The sequence below is a fragment of the Pomacea canaliculata genome, linkage group LG10, assembly GCF_003073045.1.
Source record: "Pomacea canaliculata isolate SZHN2017 linkage group LG10, ASM307304v1, whole genome shotgun sequence".
Classification (NCBI taxonomy): domain Eukaryota; kingdom Metazoa; phylum Mollusca; class Gastropoda; order Architaenioglossa; family Ampullariidae; genus Pomacea; species Pomacea canaliculata.
Window position 1 is genome coordinate 23,421,113 of NC_037599.1, and position 27,036 is coordinate 23,448,148.

A 27,036-nucleotide genomic window follows, 5' to 3' on the forward strand; every position below is an offset into this window, starting at 1 on the left:
GGGAATGAATATCAAGATTTTAAAGTCATTTGCACACCTGTTCCCTGTCGTTTGTGTGTCCTGAAAACACAAATCCCATCCTGACCAAGATTGTCACTGTTTATTGACTTTTTCCTGTTGTTCAGTGTAAGCTTTTGTACACTGTTCAAACAAAAAGCGCTTACAGATAACGATATATATAATATTTCCTATTATGTTTTTCTTTTCTTGTGTATACAATATAGAAAATATACATTTTTTAAGACTTTTTTTTTTTGCTTTGTATTAACATACAACTACATTTTTAATTTTGATATTTTTTCCTGACTAGTTGGGTATAATGTGTATGAATGAGATTGACCGCCCATTTACAATTACATATGAACCTTTCTGTGAATAGTTGCTGCTTTTGTTTCCTCCAGTTGAAGCAATGCAACAAAGTTACAGATGCACGCATATACACAATATAGATAGAAAATATAAACACAAACATGTGCTCAGTCTAAGTGGTTCCTTTCCTTGCTTAAGAGCGAGGGGTCTGTTAAGAAGAGGGACTCCATTTACTTTGTCCTTCTGGGCGTGTCTCGATGACAAGTAAGTCTTAAGATAGACTATTGGCAAAAAGGGTGACGAGCGACAGTGCGTATATTGCTACAGCCCAGTTGAATCCCTTGGGAAAGGAGCATTCCACCACAAGATTCGTCGTTGTGTGAATTATCACCGCAATGTACTGGCTCTGTTAAGGAAAAAAGTTATTAGCTCTTTATCCCAAAAGCGTTTTATCTCAAGATAAATACAAGTTAATTGAAACATAATGTGCTTGTTACTCATGACCTTATGATTTTCTTTTCACTCAGCCGTTATTAAGAGCATGTTTATGGCAAGAGTTTGCCCGATTCATGACACAACGGTTCGGGCAGTTAGGCTCAAACACCAAGGGACACAATCACTGGGTGCTTTATACATTGAATCCCATTAAGTCGTAACGTGTATTCCGTCTGTGAGTGTGTGTGCATGCGCGAGCTAACCAGTTGTAGAACGGTCAGATATTTCTTCCACCACAGGAACGACTGTAGCTTGGATCCGAGAGCAGACAGAGCGTAGTACAGATAGATAAACATGTGCACACCCGTGTTCAAGAGCGGATGAAAGGCTGCTGTAAACATAAACACCAATTAGCACTCGCCTGAATGTATGATTCATGAATGCGACAATTTTTTATTGGATTGTAAAGGACCTTTGCTTAATAAGATCTGCTTTAAAAAAAACAGAGCCCCAACCCCCCAAGAAAAGTGTATTGTGTCTGTTAATTCTAAAGATGAGTACATATACCTATTAATCCTAAACAAATGCATTTACTTACACTGTCCACCGGCCACATAGGCCACTCCAAGCCACCAGTTGATGACCATGGTGGCATGGTGATAAACGTGCAAGAAAGTGATCTGCCCGTTCTTCTTCCGCAGTATGAAGAACACCTGCGACGAAAAATCCAACTCAGTGAAGAAAACTGAAACCACACACACATAAATTAAAAAAATAATAAAATGCGGAAAAACGTACCCTACCGACATTGTAGATTTCTAAAACTTACTCTTTGCCCCTTTTTATCTCATTTCCCCTTGAGTTCTTTATCATCATGCCTGTCTGCCTATTAGTTCTTTGTTTAGCATCATGTCTGTCTGCCTGTTTGTTCTTGTTATTCTCAACTACCTGTGTTTCTCTAAGCTGTACATGAACATGTCTTCTCGTGTACGTATGTGTATGTTTCTGTCTGTACGGATGTGTGCATCTGTGTACATACTGTATCAGCAAGCAGCGCATATTTTGATACGTAGTACAGCCAGCACGCCCGGGCCATCTGTAAGGAACCGCAATGAGCCAAATTATGACAGTTATAATAAACTGACAAAAATTTTGATCGAGGCTAAGGCGTTGACGCCACGATACATCATTGATACTTTAAATCATTACTCAGTTTTCATTTTACATTTTCTTATGCTTTTGACGGAAAATTATGAAGGGAGGAAATTTGTCCCTACTTTCCATGCCTCTATATTTGTTCGTCTCCATGTAAGAGAGGGGTGGGATGGGGCGAGATATCACTCCAACTTTGGGTTTTAACAAATGTGTAGAAGTAAAGAGTTTGTGTTTCGTTCTCTAATGTAGAGGTTCGTTACGTAAGGAAAGTCATTGTGAGAATATCAGAGCCTTATGACAGAACGGAGCATGTCACGAAAGCATCAGAATGTAACACACAAAGCATTGTGACAAAAAGTAACATACCCTCAAAGCATCCGGGTGTCGCGAGTAGTCGACTGGCTGGCACGTGAGACTGTAGCGAGCTGACATCGCCGACAAGAGGAACTGTGAGAGGAACAACATGACACGTACACTGTACAGGATCCAGTCATTAGGAATCATTATCTTATGTAGTTCATAACAGACCGACAGACAGCTGTGTATCATAATAGGCAGACTGACAGACAGCTGTCACTTGTCTATCATAATAGACTGAGAGACAGCTGTAACTTTATCATAATAGACAGACTGACATACAGCTGTCAGCTGTTTAGTCATGTCATGATTATAAAGTTGATCTTAGTCTGAATATTACATAATTTCTTGTGATTGCTGTAACCGAGGGAGTCATTTTTCAATGCTAAAGTGTTGCTTTGTCGTTTAACACTGACAGCAGCACGTGTTGTGAGTGCAGGACTCGGTGTCAACACGTGACAAACACTCAGCTCTGAGGCACAAAGTCGATAGGAGCACTGCAAACGTACAGTCCACACACACACACACACACACACACACACATACACACACACACACACACACACACACGCACACAGAGGTACCTTTAGCATGTCGCCGTCGATAAAACTGTCAAGTCGTATGTTTTCTCGTCCTACCTCCTTAAACATGTAGCCGGACACGACGACCACGCCAGCATTGTAGACCACGATGGGAATTTTGAGACACAGAGGTGGCCTGCCTCTTCATGAGACGGGGTCCTACAGCAACAACCACCAGGTACATCGCCACCGTCGTCAGCGGTATGCATGGGGTGGACATCAGCGGCCATCTTGCCACCCGGGGATCTGACGTCAACGGAGAGTTCACGTGAAATCCACATTTGTGACCTCCGACCCGGCCGTGTTTTTATATTTGTGTATATGTTTAGCTGAATATCACCAACATAATTTACTGTTGCCTTTGTGCCTAAATCCTTTCGGCACGTGTCTTGCAACAATATGTTTGTCGTTCGACCTGTCCCTCTTTTGGAATCACTTTCTCTCTGTAAGTGTGCGCGCGCGTTCGTATAAGTGGGTGCACCACAAATAGACATATATCTGATATACATTTTTTTTCTACGTGTCCCCGTCAAACAGCTAGAATGTTACCACGGTTCTAATAACTGAAAAGTTAAACACGACAATTTAAACATAGTAGTAGAAAAAAAAAATCATTCCTTCAAAGGGAAAGCACATCCATACCCATCCTATGCACCAAGAACTCATTCCATTCTGTCAGTATCTCCAGACCCCACGCCATCGTGGAAAAGCAGACAGTGGAATCGTGAGTTTTGATGTTCACTACAAGAAAGATTACCGTCTGATGATGATTATATGATGGAACGATTCACAACCTCAATAAGCAAAAATGTAGAGAACTAAAATGTGGCTGATTACTTAACTTTAAAATAATGTAGAATTGTTTTTTTTTTTATCATCTTTATATTAGAATGACTTCACACTTTCTTAAGAACAAAATATCAGAAGTTTTCGGAGAAATAAGGACAGAGCTTAACAGACAAACAGACCCGAATCCCTTATAATGGTGTTTTCTCGCTTTTGAACAGAAGAGACAGACATTTACATTGTCTGAAAGTCACTCATCCAGCTAAAAAAAGCCAAAACAAACAAAAAGACCTGGTAACAGCAAGAGGAAGGAAGGAGAGAAGAGAAATTACAGTTGTTGTACCTACCACCAAGGCTACACCCTCAGCTATCGGTGGTTTTATTCAGGATTGTTGCCTTTCCATTGGGCCAGGACACTTATGGAAGGGCGCCCATCAACACAGTAGTATAAGGTGGGAGAAGTATGCAATAAAAATAGTTTGCCTTTATAGTGCGTGCATGTGTCTGCTATATCTTCATACAGAGAGTGAACACATGCAAGCATTTTCCAGCTTCGCGCGTGCACAAACCCACCCACACACACACACGAAATAATAATGCACACACACTCATCTTATTTCACATACTTCTATTGTGAAGTAATCGTAATCCTGCATTTAGACCAAGAATTTTTAAAAATAAAAATGGGTATTTTCTTTTCACAAATACATACATCTCGGTGACATACTCATCCAAGAATGAAGTGAGATTATACACGATACAGTATTTAGCATATGACACGTCCAAGCTTGGCCGAATCTTGCGTGTTTGCTGGGTTCCAGTCAGTATGATCCAACTGAAAGTCGATTTAACCACAGTCTGCCCATAACGGATACATTGGTAACGATGGACTAACATTCCACAACTTGTGTTTGATTAACTTCCTGTGAGTTTGGGTCGATGGTAAGTAAATGCAGGGTCCTGGATCGAAGAAGACGCTAAAGCAAAAGCTGCCTTAACGACCAGTTCACATGTATACTGGTAACATTTGACACTAAACATGATCGAAGAATGAAATTCTTTGGCATTTTTCTTATTTGTAAAATGACCAATTACAATGAACCCTGATAAATAGGAATGTTAATTATTGAGTCTATATATCAATTGTTTAAAACAGTCAATAGTAGGAGCCAGGTATGTCAGCCACCAAACGTTTTTTGATGTGATTTATGCAGAAAAGAAACAGTATAAACAGACAAAACAGTATCTTTATGAAGTGTCTGAAGTGTGCGGTATTTGAATGCAATTTCCAGGAATAAAACAAAACTTCTCTCACATACATAAGCAAATAACAATGTTTCCACAGTGTTTAAAGAGTTAATTTATCTTGCATATTCACAAGTATAGTGTGATGGAAGTATAAAATATCACTTTAAAGATGATGCGCTTATAGTGTATTTATTTTCTCAGGTCACTGTGCAGAACTCATCAAACAATGGCCTGAAGTCCTCTTTGAGACAGATGGGAACTGTTGATTAATCCACAGCAGCAATGGCTGCAAAATAAAGAATTCCAGTATCAATTAAAGATCTGATTTTGATTTCTCTATCAGTTCCATATTCTTGTATTCTATCCCTCTCCCTTTTCTCAATCCTATGATTCCATCTACTTACAAGTTCACCTGTCACAAATCCATAAGGATTATCACCAACCTTGAACAAAAAGTCACAAAACTTTTCTAATCAAAGACCCGCAAAAATTAAGTACAATGACTACAGTTTCATTTGCCTCTCATTTAACTATGAACTAGTCACTTCAATCTAATTTCATCCATTGGTCATGACCTGAGGTGCAACAGCTCCATCACCATTTATATCTCTGCCACCCCTGAACCATAATGCTACTTTTTTCTGTTTTTCTCTCCAACATATCCTTAATTGACCAAGGAATAAAACAGTGAACACATGCTGTACTTCTGATAATCTGAAAACATTATCCTCACACAGAAGTAAAAGTATCCTAATAATAACTCAATATACATTTAAGTTGAGTTATTTTCCTCAAAACACTGCAGAAATTTACCTGATTAACCTGTTAGGACTGATTAAGCATTTTTATGACATTCGCAAACTGTTCTATTATTAGATTATTACTAATACTAAGAACAACATTGATTTGTCACAGATATGCCAACATATGTTAAAATATCTGTCACCAATAGATATGAGTAGCCTACAAGAAAACTATGATATGACACACTGTATACAGTCTGAATTGTGAAAAACAAAGTCATACATGAGGAAAATGCAATCAGATATTTTGGTGGAGTTTTATTTCAATACCAGAGCAAAAATAAGAAATATATTTTGTCAGTTTAAACTGCCCATCACTGTTGTTAACGTTAAAGCGAGTAATGTAATGGTTGCTGATTTTTCTCAAAGTAAATATCAAAGAAGCAACAAATAAATAAAACCAATCCATACAATAATGAACACAGCTTAAAAACCCATACACCCATATACACCAATGGAAGTTATACTTTTCTATTAATTACACACTTCTTTTCCAGTCAGACTGTGAGCAAAGCGGAAAATAATAAACAAGAATACTTTGACACAATTAGTAATTGCAAATGGAATGAGTTAAAATAGAGAATCAAAATTACCTTCTGCTGAAATGAAATGAAAACATTAATAGCTGAGGTTGTGTGACCAACACACTCCAGGAACAGACTAAAGGAACTCTCAGAAATAATTAAAAGAACTGGCTGAAAATAAATCTTATATCTGAAGCATTTGTGCAAAGCAAAGTCCAAGAGCCCTTCTATGCTACTGAAACTGATATGAAGATAACATTCTGGAAAACTCCTTATAGCATAAAACGTTGTTACTTTTGCTTCTTTTTTAACTCAAGAACTATTATAACCTGCAGAAAACTGAAACTGTTAGAACATTTAAGTTTGCTGGTGTTAAAAATTAATTTTGCTAAAAATAGTCCCATGGCCTTGCTGTAAACATGCATGGGTAAATCATGCAAATTAAGCAGCTAAAGTTGGGAATTCAAGCTGACCTTTAGGAATGTTGACCTTATTGGAGACCAGGACATCAGCTTGTATATGGTTCATCTTGATGTACAGTGTCTCTGGATCAGACTTAAATCACACACCACATTCAAGAATGCACATGTCCAGGCACACACACACACAAAAATGAGCCTCTAACTTGCTCAATGGTATAAAAGAAGCAGATCTGGTAAGTCTTACCCTGCTCCAACTAAAACAAGGGTGAGTAACACTCACCTGTAAACAGCTCATAAAGTGCGTCTCCCATGGCTTCCCTCACGTGGTCATCCACAATTGGAACTGTCTGGCAAAAGTGCTGAATAGGAAGATAGTTTTGCAGTCAGAATTTATCATAAGCAACGTAATGTTGATTAAAATTAAAAATGAAACTAAATTTTATTTTCCTTGCTAGATAGTTCATTATCTGTATTAACATGCTGCAAGCTCAATTTTACAAGAACATCATCTCCAGTGCTTGTTTTTATTTTTCTGGCCTGTTGAGCAATGTTTGCTCACAGGACAAGTGAAGCAAAAAGTGCCCCAGGTCACCATTAGCTCAACCACATGCCCTTTTTGTAGACTATGAAACAAATGGGATTTGAAAAAGACTAAGCCAATAACTACTGTTAATTTTCTTTTTAAATGTTGACGTTAAATGTAGGTGGTTGTTATGAAACATGAAGAAAATATGTTTTAACAAGCAGATATGTTTTTAACAAGATCCTTATTATCCTTAATATAATTTTTGTGCCCTCTGCTTGTGCTACTAATCTGTGATTGCCACCCCCCTACCCTGTAAAATGCCACTGAGTCCTGGTTACTGCTCTTTTATGCCAGAGCAGAAGAGGCTTGGCTGTAACACTTTCAATGCCACCTCCATCCAACAAAAAAATTTTGTGTATAATTTGTATGTAATTTTTTTGCTATAACATTGCTGCCACAACAAGTCAACCATAAGAGTTACCATATTTAAAACCTGAAACAGCACTTGTTCAAAACCATGAAGTTTTCACTTTTACACTAAAAATTAGAAATAATTTCAAATTGTAAGGGATAAAGGAACAACAGCCCATGTCCCTTCTTTCTTACTTCCCTTTGGCCTACTGACCTCTAGCGTGATGCTCGCTTGTCGCTGACTGTCAGCATAGTCAGTGTTGCCCATGGCATACAGGAGATTGTGCACCACACGCAACTGCAAATATACCCCAGCAATACTTTTATCTTGTATCCAAATGGTACACTACAAGCAAACTTATTTTACACAGCATCTAGAAAAAACACTGAAGACTAAGATCAGAAATGTCACCATCTATGTAAATAAACTTTCATTGCAATACCCTATATAACTTTACTATTGACAATGATTTTAACTATTTTAAAACTGATATTAATTGTCCTCACCTGTATCAGCCTTTCAGCTATTAGTTCTGAGTCCCGAGCCAAGATACTACAGCCAGGAAAAATGATTGCAACGTTACAAATTGTAAATCAAAGTACATTTTAAGAAATTCTGACACATAATGTATGTTATAAAGTAAGCAAAAATTAAAATTATTTTAAATTAGTTAACAATCAAAGAATGAGGCTTATAAAAATAGTATGATTTTCATGAAGTGAAATATGATGATTTATAAAGTCTAACGTACATGAAGTATGTTTAATCAAATCCAATAAGTTTTATAATTTTTTTTTTAGACTAACCTGATGCTCTACTACAACATGTCAACAATCAGCAGCAACCAACCACATCTACAAGTAAATTTCATGGCAACACAAACCCAATAGTTTTAGCAGCTGCTGCTTGTTGTATGTAGACTGGTAGGGGAGCTTTCATTGATTCCACATCGGGATCTAGAAAATAAAAATATTAAATTCAATTAAGTTGTGCATGGCCATAAAGCTCAGAATGGTGAGTGATTTATAAAAAATAGTCAAATGATATGTCAGTTTTAAAAGGGACTAACCATCCAATATTTCCTGCTGTGGCTTAGTGTCCTCAGCTGAAGGGCGCAAAAGAGCAACCAGACCAGATAAAAGAGAGTTCATCACCTCATAGTTCATCAACTCTTTGTCAACTCAATTGCTGCAAAATAAATAACACTGATTATGGCAGGTTCTGTCAATGACATCTAATACTGGGATTTTTCTTGGTGAAAAATGTACTTCTGTGAGAGTGGTTTTGGTCATAGCAAATGAATAAAAAAAAGGAAAGAGAATAGAATCAGATCTTGACTTCTGATCAGATGAAGCATGAATCTCTTACCTTCAAACTGCACTTCCAGGTGCAATGTCTTCAAAAGATTTAGAAGTGGTTCTACGATGTTTGGATTGGCATGCTCCACAATTGGCTATAAGGAAAAAATCAATTCATTTCAAGGACATTTTACATCAGCAAATCCAAAACTTTGGCTTATATTCTATTTCAACCACAAAGATGGATAATATTAAAAAAAAAAAATGTAACAGCAACTTTTGCTGTGTTCCCTGTTATGCAGACCTGATGGAGCTGAGAGGCAAGGCTATAATGTTAGCAACTGCGTATCATCAGCACATGTGATACTGCAGGCCCAAGTGGCAGATGAAGGAACAAAGTGCTTAGATGTACAAATCATGTGGGATCTTGTCTACTAATAAAATCCATGGAGAAAAACAGAGCTCTAAAAGTTTAGTTGTTCCAAGTTAGAAATAAATATAACATCAGCATTTTCTGCATGTCTAGATAGCTCTACTTCCTGTTTATTTTATTGATTTAGTTCTAACCTGAACAACACGCAGGGAATATGCTGCCATTTGCTGTGCTTTAGGTGAGCTGCAGGGAAGAAGTGCAATGAGACCTTTGTACACCTGCCCCTGAAAGCGAGGATTGCCCTGGGCCAATATTAGCAACATATTACGACAGTCATCTTGCAGATCCTCTGATTTGGCTTTGGCTAGACACTCTGCCACAGCTCGAACACCTGCAAACATGATTGCAAAAGCATAGGGATACATCTTAAAATATCATCTATATAGAGGTCTTTGCTAGTATGCACAAAAGTAGCAAATACAGTTCTACTAAAGTACATGAGGATGTTTACTTTACATTCCTAGATCTCTCCATGACTGTTGCCACAATGTGGCCTACATCACCATTTACTTAAGCTACATGCCAATTTTTGTTAACGTTTAAAGGCATGCATTTAACAAATAAATATGGGTGCTATTGATTCTGAGTTATAACTGATCCATACAAATTATTTAATAATTATTTAATTTTAAAAAACAAATAAATAAAATTAGATGATTATTAAATAATTAATTATTTAATTTAAATAAACACAAAAAGTGCAAATATGTTAGCTATTAATGATGGGAAAGCCTAGGTGCATATTTTTGTGCACAAAAAGACTGTTGGAGAGTGGTTTAAAAACTAGTGCTATGAATTGGAATTTTCAGAACATTCAGTTGGCACAAACACAAAGGATAATCAAGAAAACTCCCTCATTTAGAAAGTGTGAACTACACATCATATGCAATATCATGTTTCTTTAAAAAAAGAATTAGACAAGCTTAATTAAAAAGAATCTGTTTAGAAATGAAATGGTTTAACAAAACATGGCATGATGAAAAAGGAGGAATAAAAGGCAAGAACCAGCAACAGTTACATACTGAAGAAATTGAATGCCTGATGCAATAAGATTAATGTCTGCTACTCACCATAGCTCTCACAGATAAGCTCTTTGTACTGTCGTCCTGCATTGCCAATGTGATGGAGACAGCTGACAGCTGAGACTTTGTGTGATTCCTTGGCTTGCTTAAGCCCAATAATTTCTAATAAAGTCAGGACACCACCAACCTCCAGAAACTCTGTCAGGAATCTGTGTCTAGAAAGACATGCATACAGTTAGATAAAAAAGTTCTGAACTTTTCAGGAAGAAATAACAGACTAGTTTAAAATAGTGAAATAGCAGTCAGTAAACACTTTGAAAAAAATGGAGAAAACTCAAATATTTTGCTGAAGCAATTCACAAGGAAAATATGTGCACTTGGTGAACATACCTCTAATTACATGCAATATTTGTACGTCAAATAGTGCAGGAACAACTTAAATAGATGCCAGTTTCAAGGATAAAATTTAATCAAAATTTGTAATATCTAACTGGCATTATATGTATGAAACTGCCCATAATTTGTAATGGAAAGTCAATCTTTTAAATACATCAGTACAATCATATATGATTGATTATAAAAATTTTCCTTTTCTACTACTATATATATAGTTACTCCTCTGTGTGGGTGTATATATATATTTCTTTTTGGTACAGATCCTCATAAAACAATATCAGTAAGCTAAACATCAATACAAATATATATTCATAGTTCATAGTGACTAACTTACCCACTGGGAGCAGCTAAAAAAATGGAAATGGCATGGAGCTGTTTCCCAAGACAAGTACCTGTCATATATCTGCAAGCGGTCATGGATAATAATGATAGATATATCATCGTTTTATATATATATCGTTATATAAGCAGTATGCATATATTTGTATAAGTTCGAGTCAATACTCAGTACACTCACGCGCGCACATATAAACACACCTTCACAGAGATACATTGTCATAATAATTATTAAGCTAATCATGAAAAAAGATACGAGAGGCGCAGCCAGGCTGTAAGTCTAGCCAAAAATAAACTCGCAGCTTGTGCGAACTGTTGTTCCAGCTCAGGTCCAGTTTTATTTTGACACTGTTGAATGAAGTTTATCAGTATTTTTTTGCGAACACCCTTTGTACCCTTGTCCCACTCTTGCAAAATGTTCATCACACGAGAAATGGATGTTTGCTGCTGTGCTGATCCCATTCCCTTTGAATGTGTTTTTGGTTGAGTTTCAAAACGACCACTAAATCACTGTTCACATCTCATTTTATAAATAATTTCGTCCTTTCTCGTTCGACAAGAATCGCAAGACAGTTGTTGTGATGTTGCTACTCTACTATTTCCTTTCCCATACTATGATACAAGATATTTGATTGGACAATACAGGGAAATTGTCCAATAAAACAAGAGCTTAGTTTTGTAAACTTTCTTTTTGAAGTCAGCAAGATTAAAAAAAAATATTCTGATTTATACAAAAACAGATGCACAGAATAGTCATTGGAGCTTTTCTCATTTTCAGTTCCTTTACCAGTACTTTTTAAAAATTTCGGCCATTCGTTTAATGTGCCAACGGTCCTGGCGGAAAGGGCAAGGCCACTAGCAGACGGTTTCCTGGCGAGGCAACGTTCCATCACATCGGTCTAAACACCAGGACTGTCTCGCTAAGCGGTCATGTCAGAACCACCACTGAAATATTCCATCTCTTTCCCAGATCGCGATAAGCTAGCTGGCGAAGAGGATGAGGGAAATTCTTTTGAAATAATCGGCAAGTGTATTGGTGAAGGTCGAACACCCGTTGTCGTCTTGCTGGGATGGGCAGGATGTAATGACCGACACCTTTCTAAATACAGTGCTATTTACGAAAAGGAGGGGTAAGTTGCTCGATAGTCATGATACGTTAAAATTTGCTATCAAGATAAAATAAGATATGATTACAAACATTGCCCTGTTTCGAAAATGCATGCCACTTTATCAGTTCATGTTTTTTTTTTTGAAAAGGACTTAAGGTACACGTGTATATATAAATATGAAACAGATGTAATAACAAACTTAGTCTTGCAGTACTACTTCCACTCCCTTGCAGTCACCATCGATTAATGCTTTCATGCTCTTTCCTACTCTCTCGATTTCTCCCTGGACCCCTTCTCTCTCTCTCTCTCTCACACACATATCTGTTCAGTTATACTTACTTTCATTTTTACTGTTTGTATCTCCAGGTATATCACCTTAGGATTCATTATTCCAGCGCCTGTGCTATTTTTCCAATCATATAAACTCCATGATATAGCAAAAGGTCTAATGGACGTTATAATCAACAACAACATTGCTGATAACCCCATCATCTTCCACATCTTCAGCAATGGAGGAAGTATGGTGTACACCAGTTTGTCCGCCTTGCTTAACTCACCAGAATCCCCATACCAAGGCCGCCTGTGTATACGTGGAATTATAGTTGACAGTGCCCCCGGTAAATCTCGTGTCTTCAATGCAGTTCGTGCTTTCATGTCTACCCTATCATCAAACTTCATCCTACGATACATTCTGGGCCTGTGTCTTCTGATCTATCTCCTGCTGAATCGCTTGGTCAATCTTTTGCTACCCTTGGAAACAGTACTTGGCAAAGGATTCCGTGTGTATGAAAAGATGTGTCTGGACAAAACTCAATGTCCCCAGCTCTTTCTCTATTCCAAAGCAGACACCGTCATCATGGCTGCTGATGTAGAGGAAGTCATCGCCAGACGTAAAGATCAGGGTGTTGATGTCAAGTCCTTGTGCTGGGAGGAATCAGCCCACGTGGCTCACTTTCGTGCAAACCCAGAGTTGTACACTAAAACATGCCTAGAGTTTGCCGCAGAATGTTTTAAGAACAACAAAAATAGTCCTTCACTCCTTGCTGGCTGGAATAAAATGTGAGCTGGTCTTCCCGTTGACTAGCCATCTTTTGAGGTGGTATGTATCCCAGGCAGTATTTGCCCAAGACAGCTATTAATCTAGTTGGGTTTTTGTCGTATTAACAGATCATAAGACTGTTATATCTGATTAAGCTTGGCAAATTTTATCAACAACTTTAACAACATATAAACCAAAATGTTTATGATTAGCCTGTGGATTACTAATATAAACCTTTTGGGTATGTTCTGTTTTATACTATGAGAAAAGGTTTTTTTTTAATAACACAGTTGTTACCTCTCAGCAGTCATAAAAGAATGTTATACAATAACAGCAGTAAGTGGACTTATGATTCCATAGCAGGTTTCTCATTCTTGCAAGTCATGTGTAAGGCAAATAACATCAACTGTCACACACAACAATAGATGGTATAACTCAGCATAAGAGTTTTTGCACAGAACTGATTGTCGCTGTAAACAATTGCCAGATACTATGTTTAATGACAAGTAATGTCAAGTAAAGCAGTTGATTCTAAAGATGGCTGAAAATGCAGTCAGATTGAGCTAGTCAGACAACATTGATACTCTACTCCTTGTTACATTGTGTAAGTTATTGTGTATGTATACAACAATAGCAATATACTTGTCATATAACGTAAGCATTTGTATATTTGTGTGTGTAGTACATGTGTGTGTGTGAGAGAGAGAGGTGTGTGTGTGTGTGCATGTTTGAATAATCACTGAGTGGAGGAAAATAGGAATAAGAAAGAAAAAAAGGATCTTTTTATTGTCTTGATTTGCATCTATATTCATAATGCAGTGTGCATACATCTTAAATAAAATCAGTTCTTTGACTGGTACATGTCATCATTTATGTTGAGATTTGCATCATAAATAAGCACTCATATCCCTTTTATTTTTTTATCTGTCTACTTAACATTGCATGGAGATTATTAAAACATGGCAACAGTTTTTATACATGCATGTTTAACTACTCATCAGTGGTCCAGATTTGTTTTTAACAAGAATAAATGGGTGGTATATTTTACTGTAATTTGGTTTTATCATGAGCTTTTATGCAGTGCCATTAAACAGACCTTGCTTTACCTGCTGCTTGTTAAAACGTTTATGTGGTTTAGAATGAGTGGTTATGGGGATTTTAGAATTTGCACACATTTTTGCCTCTGTCAAAACCAAGTTCCTTGGTCCGTAAAATTGAGAAAATTATGAATGACTGAAAGCATTTTATGAACGTTTTGATGATTCTTATGTAAGTAATCAGTAGGGGCATGATTTTAGATTTTTCTGGTTTGAATAAACCATCATCTTAGCTTTTTAATAATCAATACATTCGGTAAGAAGTAATTGCGTGGTCAGAAATGAGTACACCACATCACAGAAAAGATCTTCCAGTCATGCTGTTGTGCCTCAGCATAATTGCTGACTGCACTAAAACGAAAGGGTGTGTGACATAGACTGAGCTCAGCCACTCCCTGGGAGCATGTTGAACTGTAGCTATGGCGGTTGCATCTGGCGAAACTCGAGAGCCTCTCTAACCACCATACTTCCATCAGGATACTACGACAAGCGGAATTAAAAAAAAAAAAAAAACCCACCACAGATAAATCTAGGTCAACTGGTGCGCCCTGAAGACCGGCCATTCCTATACACTGAGCAAATCATCTGATGTCAGCTATAATTTCCTGAAGCGTTGTGTTGTAGGTCACATCACAGAATTTTATGAATGTACGTGAGTCAGATGAACAGAATGAATGTAAGGCGAGATATATCGATTCAACTAGCGTGGCCCCACTGGCGCAGCGGTTGAGGTAAAACGCAGCCATGCGGGAACAAAACTATTGGCGCGTGTCGGCTGAGTGGGAGAGCGCTTGCGTTGGGTTGGACCATGAGTGCAGATGCAAACCAACATGGCTGAAAGCCCGTAGCTATAACTTCCTTTCTCCCATCATCACGGGGACCGATTTTTTTAGCTGGGTCTCGGTTTTTCTGTCGTCGATCTTCGATCAAGTCTCATTCATCCATAACGGCGCTGATGAGAAGTAACCGTCGCTCTCCGGTCAAAGACAAGCAGGTAAAAGGAAAGTCTTGTAATGTGCCTAGCGAATTGCCTTCTCAGTTACAAGTCAAGGCAGGATCTCGAGTGAATATAGAAATAGCTGTTCATTAAAATAACAAATGAAGGTACTATAAGTATTTAGAACTTTGTTGTGAGGCGGTTTCAGATCTCTAACATTTAAACAATCAAATAATGCTATATTTTGTAATTTGTTAGATAAAAACTATTATGAGTTTGTGCAATAATATTGAGACTAATAGTTTTGCTGTGGCACTTAGGGGTTTAGCGGGGGTGACGCAAGAAAACCCGCGAGCTTTTAAGGGAGGTAATTAGGTCAGACCTGACGAAATGTCTCTACATTTTGTAAGCTCCCTTGACTTTTTTCTAACCACAGCTCATGTGATTTTGATTTGAGTGGATAACACGTTATGACCTTGCAATTTGAGTACCTGCCATTTATGCCAACTGCTTCCTTCCTTCACCTGACTGTATCCACTGGTATGTGTATTCAGAAAATATAAAATACGATTTTTTTTTGTTTCTAAAGGAAAACTTTGTCCCCGGAATGCCGACAGGCTGAATTGTTTGTTATTATGTTAGCGTTTCCTTTAAAAATTGAAACATTGGATGACTATGGAGAAGGTACATGCATAACTTGAAAATACAAAATTCTAATTTCTGTAATTTATTCATTTACTAGATAAGTCATGGGCAAACAAAATTCTAACTCAGATCAGAAGGAATATTTAAAGAGTTCTATTTATTTACGTAGCACGTCAAATCCGACGAGCAAAAGATTAAATAAAGCCAAAAGAAAATATCCACAGACAAATAAGAACATTAATAAAATGACACAAAATTAAAGAAAAAGCCTGAGTCACTGTTTGATGTTACATTGGTCATCTTTGTATTCAGTTAAAGAAATGAATGAATCCGCGCAAATGTATGGTCAGAATTCTGTAAGCAATATTTCCACAAACCGAGGTAGTGAGCCTTGTCCTCCGCAGATCAAGAACAAAAAGGTTCATTGACTGAACAACTATCCTTAACCATATGCCTCGTTGTACTAACACAGTAAATACAAGCACCCTCCTTTCCGTTCGCAGCTACCCCCACCTCTCCTCTTGCTACAACCTGTTTATGAGTGACATGGTTCCTCCTCATTCACAGTCTCGAACTGAGCAACCCATACATTTGAACCTTCGCCTCCGCCCCTACAACTCCACCCAATCGTACTATGAGTGGTGAATAAACTACACATCTACGTGATGCAAAATTTTAGCAGCGTGCTGGACCGTTGGTTTAAAAAAAAAAAAAAAGATCCACAACAAAACATTGTGGCACAATTGTACAGTCAACAAGACAGGCAGCCTTATCAAGGTGCAAACAGCCATCGACCTCAAGCATCGGCAGCTCGGTCTCCACAGAAACGGCTTTCGCACTGCCCCCTCCCAATCCCCATCCCTCCCTCCCAGCCTAAGCGCCCTGCGCGATATACAGCTGTGTGATCGATAGTACTGAAGTCTCAGACAACGCTAAGACCGTGCGATCTGTACAAAAATGCTTTCGACAAAGAAAGAATGAAAAAAAAAAAGCCCCAACATTTTAGTTCAAAAAGAAGATGAAGGAACTGTTTGCACCTGGATAGCGACAGGGTTCAGATCTGTAGGCTGTGGCTGTGTTTTTTCATTTTCAATAATGCCTTGGTAAATGAATGTCACGGGCCGTTTGTTCACTTCCTGATATTAATTATCGTCGCTTGTAAATGTCAAAATACGCCTCTTACTTAGCGGGGATGATTAGTGTTCAATATCACTTGCTTTCACTTAACTGTATTAAGTGCATACATCTTGTGGATTGTATGCTGCTGAGTTGGAGAAACAGAATGCGGTGCTCGAGTGAAGAACAAAGGGAGGGTTCAGTCCTCAACACTACGGCCGGCCGAGTGCTGTCGGTGTGAAGCTCGCGCCGTCCCGATCAATGACATTGCTGGAACTGTCATTTCATTTGTACAGCACTTACCTAATACTTAATGTCTGTACCAGCTCATTTGTACAGGTATTGGTCTAATAGCTATGGCGTCATCAGCAGGTAGAAATGCCGATCACGAACAGCGTTCAGAACACGGATGTGTGGTCTGTTGCGAATAAAGGAACTGCATCGCTCGCGGGGAGGGCAGGAGGACTTGCTAGAAGGCTGTAGTCTTTTCGTATACACTAAAATAAAAAAAAACATTTTTCTTAAAACTGCCGTATGATTAAAATTTTGCGACGCTGTCACACACGCGTTCAGGGGAGACAACCTAACAAGTGCGTGTCCTAGTGAAGGTTTTGTAAGAAATGGTTGTAGTTCCTGCTCCGGTGAATACAGACGATCAGGCAGAGCACCGCTACCAGCCTCACTGCTGACTAAAATGTAAAAGCTGTTTATATATATACAAATTGTAGACAATTTATTTCAACAAATATAACATAATAATGAGAACTGAGAAATGACCAATTAATCCCAATGGACAATTAAAACTTGGGAAGTGTATCTTTGAAAGTGAGGTGTTAGAGACCTCACTTTTCTCGGAGCCATCTTTAAGCAAGGGCAGTGCCTATCTCGTATCCCTCGCTGCCTTATCTTCTCCAACCCTTTTTGCAGTCAGGTACCCATTCCTGCCAGCTGGGTCAATGGGAAAGTTTGCTGCTCTACGCGGGTATCGTACCTGCTCGCCTCTAAATTCAGACTCTACTACTCTAAACACACGGCTATCCGTTTACCCTGTGAAGTATGCTCAGTTAAAAAAAGAAAACCACAAAAGTTGCTAGTTACAATAAGGCAACTGGTGCACAAAAACGCAAAAACGTGCGATCTTAACCATTCCTGAAGTACCTCTACACTCTACAGCATCGTACATCCACACATCCGACAATTCCTTTCTGACTGAGCAGCTGGACTGCAGACAAACAATTCAAAGTGCCTGTTACTTTTGAATACAGGTCTAGCATAACCTGAGCACAGTAAAACAAATTCTCCATCTAGTACATGTGCTGGTACAGACAATATGCTTGAAGTTTTTTTTTGACAATTGGCCGATCTGTTTAACAGAATTACCTTAGGACAATTGTCTTATTAATAAATACTGTTTAAACTATTCTTATCAAGTAGAGACTGCGAAACTAGCACACAAAGAATAAAGATAAAAAAAGAATTTAAATGAATTATAAAAAAGGTTAAGATTTGATTGCTGTATGAAAAAAAAAAAACTGTTCAGTTTGTGAAGAAGGTATACAGTCTTTACTGGCCACGTGTAGCATACGTTCACTGTTGAAGCTGGCAAACTGAACAAATGTCTAGGTACTTCAAGGAGTCAACACGTTCAACAGCTTTTATTTTCTAAAGTCTATGTTCATTCTTTTGTCTTATTTATTTTTGATACGCATGTTTACCTGGCGAACTCAACACACTAGAGATTATTAGCTCCTTGTTAGGGTTGGGAGAAAAAGGAAAAAAGAAAAAAACGCGATGACAGTTTGGAACTAAAAATAAACAAAGAATCGATCTGGTCTCACTCGATCGCATGTTCTGCAAACATTTTTAGCCTCACCTTCTCAGACCATTCACTGATTCTGTCCTTTGGACAACTTTGTGTCATCCAGTGGCATAGAATTTCTACTCTGTCAGCCATCGAGGCACACCTTTCAGCACTTAGCGATTGCTGGGATCCCACGAGTCTGGCGAGGTTGCAACACCTGCCCATGTATTCGACTACTCAGCAAGAGCAATGAGTAGATTCAAGAAAATTACAAAATGTAGTTCTCTAGCTTCTCTCTTTTTCCTTCATCTACTCACCCACGGCACTACGTGAACTTCTTCTGTCGTCTGTTTGCATTGTCACTTCCGGTCTGATCGGCAGAGGCTTTAGTTTGCTTGCTTCGTTCCTCGGGCTCCTTCGTGCTGTTAGTTCTGGTTGGGTCTCGAGAAGTTTTTTTTTTTTAATGTGATGTCATCTGCCCCCAGAGAAAAGAGGAAGAACGAGGAAAGACAATTTCCGTCCTTCACTGCGCGCCGTCGCGTTGCTATGACGACAGCGGCGAGGCACGTGACCAGGCGAGAGGAAACTGCTTGAAATGCGTCACGTGACATGCGGCGCGCGTGCCTTTCTCAAGCTACTGCACAAGTAGTCTTGTTTGGAAGGTCTGGGGTGTATATGAGACAATATGAGCCGTCCTGATCTATGACTTGCTTTATCCCTGTCCTCAAACTTTCGACCCCTCGACTATGTTTTACAGACCTCGTCTTGTATGTTACTTTATTGTTGCTTGTATCGTGTTTTGATGTTATATATTATGTTACTACACAGTAATAGACCACCATCAGTGACACAATCACCTCTTCGTCATCATTATTATTATCCAAGTACACGTTGACTTCCAGTCAAGTTATTTTTATCCCTTGCTGTCTTGCAGACATTTGGTCCCGGTTCTTATATTTATTATAATATGACAACATCTCCACCACATGGCGACAACAGCGATAACAGCTTCCCCTCGAGCGAGACGCCTGAGGAAGGACCAGAAGTTGGTGCCAGTTTGTCAGGGGAAAGTGGCAGCCTGGCTACACCAGGCAATGGCGACGACAGCTTGGAGGAAGAAATGCCACTCAACTTCTCCTGGGTCATTGTCGACCTCTTGTGTGCGTGTGGTCTCCCGGGAACCGTTGCCAACTTGCGTTACCTCAAGAACCAGGGGGTCACGTGTATCGTGTCCTTGACCCCAGAGCACCATTTACCGCAGCACGATATGGAAGGTAATCAGTACTTTGGTGTATTCATCACCACGTGCAATTCACATTACTACTACCACTACTGTTATCTCCTTAATCCCTCTTTTGAAGTGCTGAACAATAATAATAAAATATAACAACCATGTTTTACCTTGATCGTTCTTTGAAATGCAGACGTGCATATCTTTTAAGAAATCTGTGTTCCACATAAATAAGTAAACTGAAGAGGGTTAAAATACAAATAAGAAGGAAAGAGAGAAAATAAAAAGGGGAAAGTGAGAGTTCTATTGGAGGACTTCACGGGGTGAACGGTGTGCCTAATGACATGGCCACATATATATATATATATTCCGCACTGACCTTCTGCACTGATATTCGGGTGTGTTTTGCTATTTCAGGATTGGAGGTGGTTCGTATTGAGGTCGAGGACATGACTCCTCCGACACTCTTCCAAGTGCATCAGTTTATCGAGATAGTTGACAAGGCCAAGTATGACAAAACGGTAACTCGGCAAGCGGTGTGGCAAAAAGCTAAAATATATTTGCTAAATGATTTAAATATCGAACCCTTTGTATTACTATCCATTGGCCTGTAAGCATTTGTAGCTGTAGGTTTGAAGGCTACATCGATATAATTATATTCACTTTGATAGTTCATACGGTCTCGTGGCCCGTGTGTTATGTGTTTGTAATTCCGATGTGGCATTGTGACTTGCTCAGTCGCAACCCCAGTTTGACCCTAAATTCTGTGATGTCGGTTTGCAGGGCGTTGCAGTTCATTGCGCAGCAGGAAAGGGCAGGACGGGCACCATGATAGCTTGCTACTTCGTCCACCATATGCACATTAGTGCTGATGAAGCGCTTGACAAGATACGATCCCTGAGGGCTGGCTCCGTGGAGACCATCAAGCAGGAAGAATGCGTGCGAGTCTTCGAGAGAAGTTCGGGTGGACCATGTTCCTCGACATATCCGGAGGAGAGTTCGAAAGTGCAACGATATTTACCTTCTTGAAAACACACACATACACACATATCTATATATAAATTGAGTAATTTGTTTATCTAGTAAAGTAAGTACTGTGGACAACACACAGTGACCAACTCGAGGACCAACCAATACAAACGAAGAGCAGTTTCGGGATGCATCGTTAACATATTGTGACCACACGTTGCCTTCCCCATCAAAGTTCTAATCCTGATATTTACCAGCTCATGTTACTTTACTGATATGGCATCTGTGATAGTATTTTCTGATAGTTCAGGCAAAGTGCCTCCCAGTGAAATATTTATATCTGGGGCTCAGAAAATTGTTTGAAGAAAATCAATCAAAGGGGACAAAGGACGACTGCTCTTTTATACTCGAGAGCTGTTATATTACCCTATACAAGTGCTTGATATAAAAATGATTATTAAATTTTTCTTTTGGTTACTGAAGCTTTGTTCTTGTCAATAAAATACTCAAATGTCATGAAAACCGAGGAAGCATGAGCGTACGGATCCCAGAGAGGGAGAGAAAGAAAGGAACAAAAAAAAAAAAAAACAAAAAAAAACAAAACAACCAAAACAAAACATGAGAGAGAGAGAGAGCAGAAAAGATCAATAAATTTACATTATTTACACTTCAATACCCACACAGTCCCCTGTTCGGGACGTCAGTTAGGAGATTTGTGAACGCAGCAATATGATTACCATCTGGTCGTCATGGAGATCAGAAAAGTTGTGCATGGTTACAAGGTTTATGGCAAAGAGACCAAAGACACACAATGTTCGACATGATGATGATGTTGATGATGATGACGATGATGATGGGCTTCGTTATTTTCACAGCAACGTGCAACCACACGGTTACCATAACGATTACAGTTATGAACTGCTGACAAAGGACTGTCAGGTGACTACGTAGCAAGCAATTGTAGCTTCTTGAGAGTGGCGTCTATCAATATTTTTCTCCCGCCTGAAAACAGAAAAGGAAGGAAATAAATTGCCTGCAGGAAAAGGCGAGACTAGTCCTTGACCACCAATCTTGTTTGACATTCCGTCACATCGGGCCTGACCTCCCGCTGCGCAAAGAGAAAGAAGCTAAACGACAGACTTCTACAGTCGGGCAGATCATATTACTGATTGTTCAGAATATCAAGGATGTTAATTTTTATTTGTAGAGAATTGAGAAAGAAAGAAAGGACTTAATTCGCAAAAATTACAAAAGAAAAAAAAATGTCTTGAGTTGAAATGTGTCCCTGGAGAAGTCGATGGAGAACAAGGATTTTCTTTGTCCAGTTACCATAGCACTGGACTCGTAAAACCCTCCATTCACGTCGTCTCCACGCCCGAAGGTGTCGGGTCAGGCTGCAAGTGCCAAGTTGGCATTGTTGTTTTGACGCCAGGCGGCGCTGCTGCTACTAAGACCGGCAGTGGATTCTCTTTGTACCACCAGCCGCTGCACGGGCATGAATCATTGCTACTAATCTGCGCACGAGCTGACGGCCATCAGCGATAAGAGCAGGCCAGCAAACACCCCAACCCACCTTTCACCTCCTTCATTCTTTGTTTCCTTTCACTTTATTGACCACCACTCTTCTCGCTCATTTTCCTCCATACCCTGCTTGAGTAAAGTCGGCGCTGGACACCCGGACCTGTGGGCCTGGAAGCTTCTAGAAACCCTCTGTGTGTGTGTGTGCGCGCCAAGAAGGTTATTATCGTCGCAAATTAACAGGAATGGACATTGGCAATTTCTGAGGCACCCATGAAGTACACAGACAAAACCAGCTCGTTCAGCAGTGAGATCCTCAATCTTCTTTCAACAGCAGGAGTGAAAATTGATACAACGAATTCTGCAACAAGGATTGTTGTTCCATGAGTCCTGAAAGGACGAGAAAACGGTCAAAGCAAACCCTCCATCAAACTGTATCCAGAGTCAAACCGGTAAATGCAAGCACTGCGCACATCACCACCCTCCATAGCAATCTCAGAATTAAAGTCCCTTCCACTGACAAAAATATCTAGCTTCAGACGAGACCTTAGAGAACAGAAACAAAACATCATCAATGTCAGTTCCTGGACTCTCAGTAACTTCATGATCCTCCAGGTGTGTTCTAGCACAGTTGGGTAAGAAGTATCAGAAATACAGAAGTAAGTCAGGGTATCATGATGGTTCAGAGGAATATTCTGCAAATGTAGCACATATACCATCAACGGCAATGGCAGAAAGTTCTGGAAAGCACAAAAGTGTTATTGCTGTATTAATTATGAGGAATTGAAGTGAACTAGCCTTAATTAATTGAAGGTAGACAACCTTGCTGACATTTAAGATCGGCTGCTTATAAGTTATACTTGATAACCGGAGAAAACGAGGGTGAGAGCGGGTTATGATGGGATAGAAGCCTCGTTTATTGGAAGGATATATCGAAAGGGGAAACAATCGAATAGCAAATTATTAATTTTCATCTGGGATCCATATCCCTGTACGAGATACCAACTTATCAGGAACCATAACCGTCCAGGGTGAGCTTCTCAAGAAAAGACTGACTGACATCTGTATCATCCACTGTACCATTCAAGTATCACAAACAAAGCTGGCACTGAGAGGTCTATGAACGCCAACCTGAACAGTAAAACTCTTTTCTCTGATGAACACTTTCAAGAGTTAACAAGAACATGCATATTATCCTTCCCTTTTAGGATCTTTATTTATTAAATTTTCTTTTAATACAGGCGATCTCAGAAGCACGTCGCTTGCAAAGTCGGTCTGACTTGTGGACTGCAGGCTGCAAGTCTGTAAATGATTTTTGCTTCCAGTGCAGGGTCTGGTAACGCCTGGAGTTGTTACCCGCAAAAAAGAAAAAAAAAACAAACTTGTTATGGCCTATCTCTGCAAAGGGGTGAGATTTTGTAAATGTTGTTATAAAAATAAATTCCCACTCCTCGGTAAATGGAGATTTTTCCTTGTTAGGTTTTCAACAGTCAAACACAGCAATCTGGAAATTGGTTTGGCGAATATTTGGAAGAGGTCCTGTTTCCATAAATATTATTTGAATAAATCCCTCTTGTTTTAGCGTGATAGTCTCCCCCTTCTTTTTATGAATTGCACGTACACACTATAATAGGGGAGGATACTTAGCATGGTGAGTTATTAGCGTTTCGACTGTAGAGCAGGAGGTCATTGGTTCGTAGCCTGTTTGGGTTTTAGAACGGAATCAGCGCAAAACCTGACTGAGGCAAAGTTGCTTTGACCACTGGTAGGGGTGTCCACACATCTGATCCACCGCCATTCAAACCACCCGTTACATGAACTCTGCAACACACATTTTCTCTCCGCTCTGTGGAAAATTCGATTTTTGGATCAAATTCTGGAGCTTCATTCATTTTAGCAGTTTTAAAGGGTGGGGAAGCAGGAATGAACTAGAGGGTGGGGTAGTTTAAAGGTTCCGCGGTACAGGGGGAGTACGAACGCTGACAAACGACAGGTTCCACTGTGGCCCCATCCATGTACGTTTACACACAATGATGGCAGTTTGTTATGGTTGTTCGCTGTCTCGTGTTGTTTATCATAAAACGATGCTTTGTCGATATTGTCATCCTGGAGGGTCGCCAAAGCAGACAAAACTTACAGTTAGCGAACGTTTTCTTTGGCTGTAAAGTGACACGGACAGCTGATATCCATCTTTCTCTTCCTCCTCCGCGTCATTACCCGCTTCTTGGGTTTCAGAAGTAAAGAAGGAGCGACAGATGGAAGGAAGTAAGAGGAGAAGACCTGTCAACCTTTCTGCCATGTGCCTGCTTGGCGTCAGCACAAGTCTCCCATTGCGATACAACTACATGGCCGCACATGTAATGACTCACCACGTCAGCCATGACTGTAACCGTCACCAAAATTCACATGTAAACATCAGCAATTGCAGGTGTGAGTTGTCACTGAAATACAACTGTAACGTCACTGAAATGTAGATGCAATGTCACTGAAATGTAGATGTAACGTAACTGAAATACAGCTGGCAGCTGTAAAGTCACTGAAATACAGCTGTAACGTCACTGAAATGCAGATGCAAGCAGAGACGCCGATTACACGACGTTGAAACGCAAAGAACAGCGGATGTAAACGTCACAATAGGCATGTGTAAATGTTACTAAATGCAGTGAAAAACGTCACTAAATACAGTGAAAACGTCACCGAATCGCATAAACATGTCTACAGCTATTGCACTCACAGCCAAAGTGTAGCCAGCGAAGAGCGAGAGACCACACATTATTTTTGTCCAAAGGGTCATCGTCGCCAACATTTTTCGCACAAATTCTCGACACAGGTCACGCGAGAAGTCACGATAACGACAACCAGAAAAGAGAAACGATCAAAAGAAGAGTAACCGTGATTAAGAGACGATTGTGGCCGAGGACATCATGTATTTCTACTGCACGGGTGCTCATGGGTAATAAGTCCTGGTGAGAGATTCCTTCAGGATGCTGCTCCTGCAGCGTGTTGTCTAAAAAAGTCTATCGCGATAATGACCTTTGAACTATTTTTCGCTTGTCGTGACAATCTGCGCTCTGTCGAGCAGCAAGCGTGACTACATGCTGTCACACGCCTCACTGGACAGATTGCCTTGTTTTTGCGCGGATGGCGAAAGGCTCAGCAGGACCAACCTCCTTGCAGCTGTTGCTAGTGGCCCCCCTGTTGCTATAGCAACCGATTGCGGTTTCACAGCACACATCAGGAAAACCTCCCCGCATGCACCTTACTGCGAGCGCCATCTATAAAGCAGAACAAAACAAGGGGCGGTAAGGCGCTTGTCACAAAGTCCCAGAGAATTGTTTGTTGTGAGCTGGGATTTCGAGTCCAACAAACGCAGTTTCTCTCCATTGGCGACAGACCCAGGTACCCCGCAGTTAAGCCACCTTAACTGATGACAAAAAATAAAAATCTTCAAAAAGATAGATGACAAATTTGTTAACAGCGGTGTGCACAAATCAGAGCTCGTTCACTGGACTGGAACAGCCAATCCGAGTGTAAACCATCAAGTATCAAGCAAATATACTGTAGAATGTACCTGACCGATGTAAGCAAAAGCTTCAAGTACTGGAAAATTCGATAAAAAAAAAAAAAGATAGATGTTCAGTTCCACCAATGTTGAATACAGTGCTAAAAGTGATAAATAAATAAAAATCTGTTCTCCCTTAAGAGAAGTACCGTACCAATATCATAATGTACCATACAAAAGTAATCGTTCTTGAATGCCAGAAATACCGTAAAATGTGGCTTACAAAAATGCCTCAAAGTATAAAATACTGAGAAATAAACCACAGTAAATTCAGAATCAAAGGAGTGTAATGTCTATGTAGACCTAAAAATAAATTAATAGAAATAAAAAATTCGGGGTTTGTAAGGTACAGACTATTGTTTGTTAGCCTGGACCTTCGTCGACTTCAACCTCTGACCCAAGCTTTTCACTCCGAGGTCAACTTAGAGGGGTGGCCGGGTTGGGAAAGGCTTGCCGGGAAAGCAAGATGGATTATCGTAAGACCTCCATGTTGTTTCCTAACGAGAAAGCAAGGTATCCTTCTCTCGTCCACACCAGACCCACAGTTCGGCTGAGCTGGGAATTTGCTGTCAGGGAGAAGAGCAAAGGACCTCATTCTCCGCCCGCAGGCAAATAATAGTTTTGCTGTCGATACCCAGGCATCTCTGAATAAAAATCGATCTATTTTGCAGCTTTTCGGTGTTTCACTGTTTCTCCGAACTTGAGATCGATGGGACAATCACACACTCCGCGGCAGCGCCTGTTCCTTGGGCTTGTGGTGTCGGGAGCCGCGGGGGTGTGGTGGGGTTTGTTTTAATGATGAACACAATTACACGGAAGTCGTATCCTGTTTATATACCAAGTCTGAAGAGGTTCTACACGATGGTTTATCTTTGCCCAAGGCTGGAGTTTTTATAGGAGGTTTTAATGGAGATATTTTTGTGTAACCCACATTGGAATTTCCCAATCGCAACCTCCAGAGACAAAACA

At 39.7% G+C, this 27,036-nt stretch overlaps 4 protein-coding genes across 4 annotated transcripts; 2 read left to right on the forward strand and 2 right to left on the reverse strand.

The window, feature by feature from the left end:
* Positions 1–85: 85 nt before the first annotated feature.
* LOC112573450 (elongation of very long chain fatty acids protein 4-like) lies at positions 86–5,122 on the reverse strand. The gene is made up of 8 exons (XM_025253832.1): positions 3,971–5,122; positions 3,480–3,578; positions 2,895–3,083; positions 2,266–2,346; positions 1,784–1,840; positions 1,343–1,457; positions 1,008–1,135; positions 86–715 (listed from the first exon to the last, which is right to left on the reverse strand). The coding sequence occupies exons 3-8, from the start codon at positions 2,904–2,906 to the stop codon at positions 581–583; spliced, it is 528 nt and encodes a 175-aa protein (XP_025109617.1). The 5' UTR covers positions 2,907–3,083; positions 3,480–3,578; positions 3,971–5,122; the 3' UTR covers positions 86–580.
* On the reverse strand, positions 5,022–11,671 carry LOC112573451 (uncharacterized protein C1orf228 homolog). The gene is made up of 13 exons (XM_025253833.1): positions 11,300–11,671; positions 11,042–11,110; positions 10,360–10,526; positions 9,424–9,620; positions 8,897–9,011; positions 8,628–8,729; positions 8,442–8,514; positions 8,065–8,110; positions 7,772–7,855; positions 6,902–6,979; positions 6,672–6,753; positions 6,268–6,273; positions 5,022–5,157 (listed from the first exon to the last, which is right to left on the reverse strand). The coding sequence occupies exons 1-13, from the start codon at positions 11,503–11,505 to the stop codon at positions 5,138–5,140; spliced, it is 1,245 nt and encodes a 414-aa protein (XP_025109618.1). The 5' UTR covers positions 11,506–11,671; the 3' UTR covers positions 5,022–5,137.
* A 191-nt stretch (positions 11,672–11,862) lies between these two features.
* LOC112573447 (transmembrane protein 53-like) lies at positions 11,863–14,298 on the forward strand. The gene is made up of 2 exons (XM_025253830.1): positions 11,863–12,173; positions 12,519–14,298. Exons 1-2 carry the CDS (start codon positions 11,974–11,976, stop codon positions 13,213–13,215), a joined length of 897 nt encoding a protein of 298 aa, XP_025109615.1. The 5' UTR covers positions 11,863–11,973; the 3' UTR covers positions 13,216–14,298.
* A 597-nt stretch (positions 14,299–14,895) lies between these two features.
* On the forward strand, positions 14,896–21,469 carry LOC112573448 (dual specificity protein phosphatase 23-like). Its single transcript, XM_025253831.1, has 4 exons — positions 14,896–15,282; positions 19,722–20,061; positions 20,436–20,539; positions 20,802–21,469. Exons 1-4 carry the CDS (start codon positions 15,244–15,246, stop codon positions 21,045–21,047), a joined length of 729 nt encoding a protein of 242 aa, XP_025109616.1. The 5' UTR covers positions 14,896–15,243; the 3' UTR covers positions 21,048–21,469.
* The last annotated feature ends 5,567 nt before the right edge of the window (positions 21,470–27,036 follow it).

Excerpts from the sequence above, each read along its gene's own strand:
- LOC112573450 (XM_025253832.1), bottom strand. Across the intron at positions 1,458-1,783 it reads ATGCGCTGCTTGCTGATACA|GTGTTCTTCATACTGCGGAA; the intron begins GTATGTACACAG and ends TTTTCGTCGCAG. Across the intron at positions 716-1,007 it reads ATCTGACCGTTCTACAACTG|AGCCAGTACATTGCGGTGAT; the intron begins GTTAGCTCGCGC and ends TTTCCTTAACAG.
- LOC112573451 (XM_025253833.1), bottom strand. The coding sequence starts at position 11,505 with ATGGGATCAGCACAGCAGCAAACATCCATTTCTCGTGTGATGAACATT. Across the intron at positions 9,621-10,359 it reads GCTTATCTGTGAGAGCTATG|GTGTTCGAGCTGTGGCAGAG; the intron begins GTGAGTAGCAGA and ends TCATGTTTGCAG. Across the intron at positions 7,856-8,064 it reads TAGCTGAAAGGCTGATACAG|TTGCGTGTGGTGCACAATCT; the intron begins GTGAGGACAATT and ends GTATATTTGCAG.
- LOC112573447 (XM_025253830.1), top strand. The coding sequence starts at position 11,974 with ATGTCAGAACCACCACTGAAATATTCCATCTCTTTCCCAGATCGCGAT. Across the intron at positions 12,174-12,518 it reads GCTATTTACGAAAAGGAGGG|GTATATCACCTTAGGATTCA; the intron begins GTAAGTTGCTCG and ends TTGTATCTCCAG.
- LOC112573448 (XM_025253831.1), top strand. The coding sequence starts at position 15,244 with ATGAGAAGTAACCGTCGCTCTCCGGTCAAAGACAAGCAG. Across the intron at positions 15,283-19,721 it reads CTCCGGTCAAAGACAAGCAG|ACATTTGGTCCCGGTTCTTA; the intron begins GTAAAAGGAAAG and ends GCTGTCTTGCAG. Across the intron at positions 20,062-20,435 it reads ACCGCAGCACGATATGGAAG|GATTGGAGGTGGTTCGTATT; the intron begins GTAATCAGTACT and ends TTGCTATTTCAG.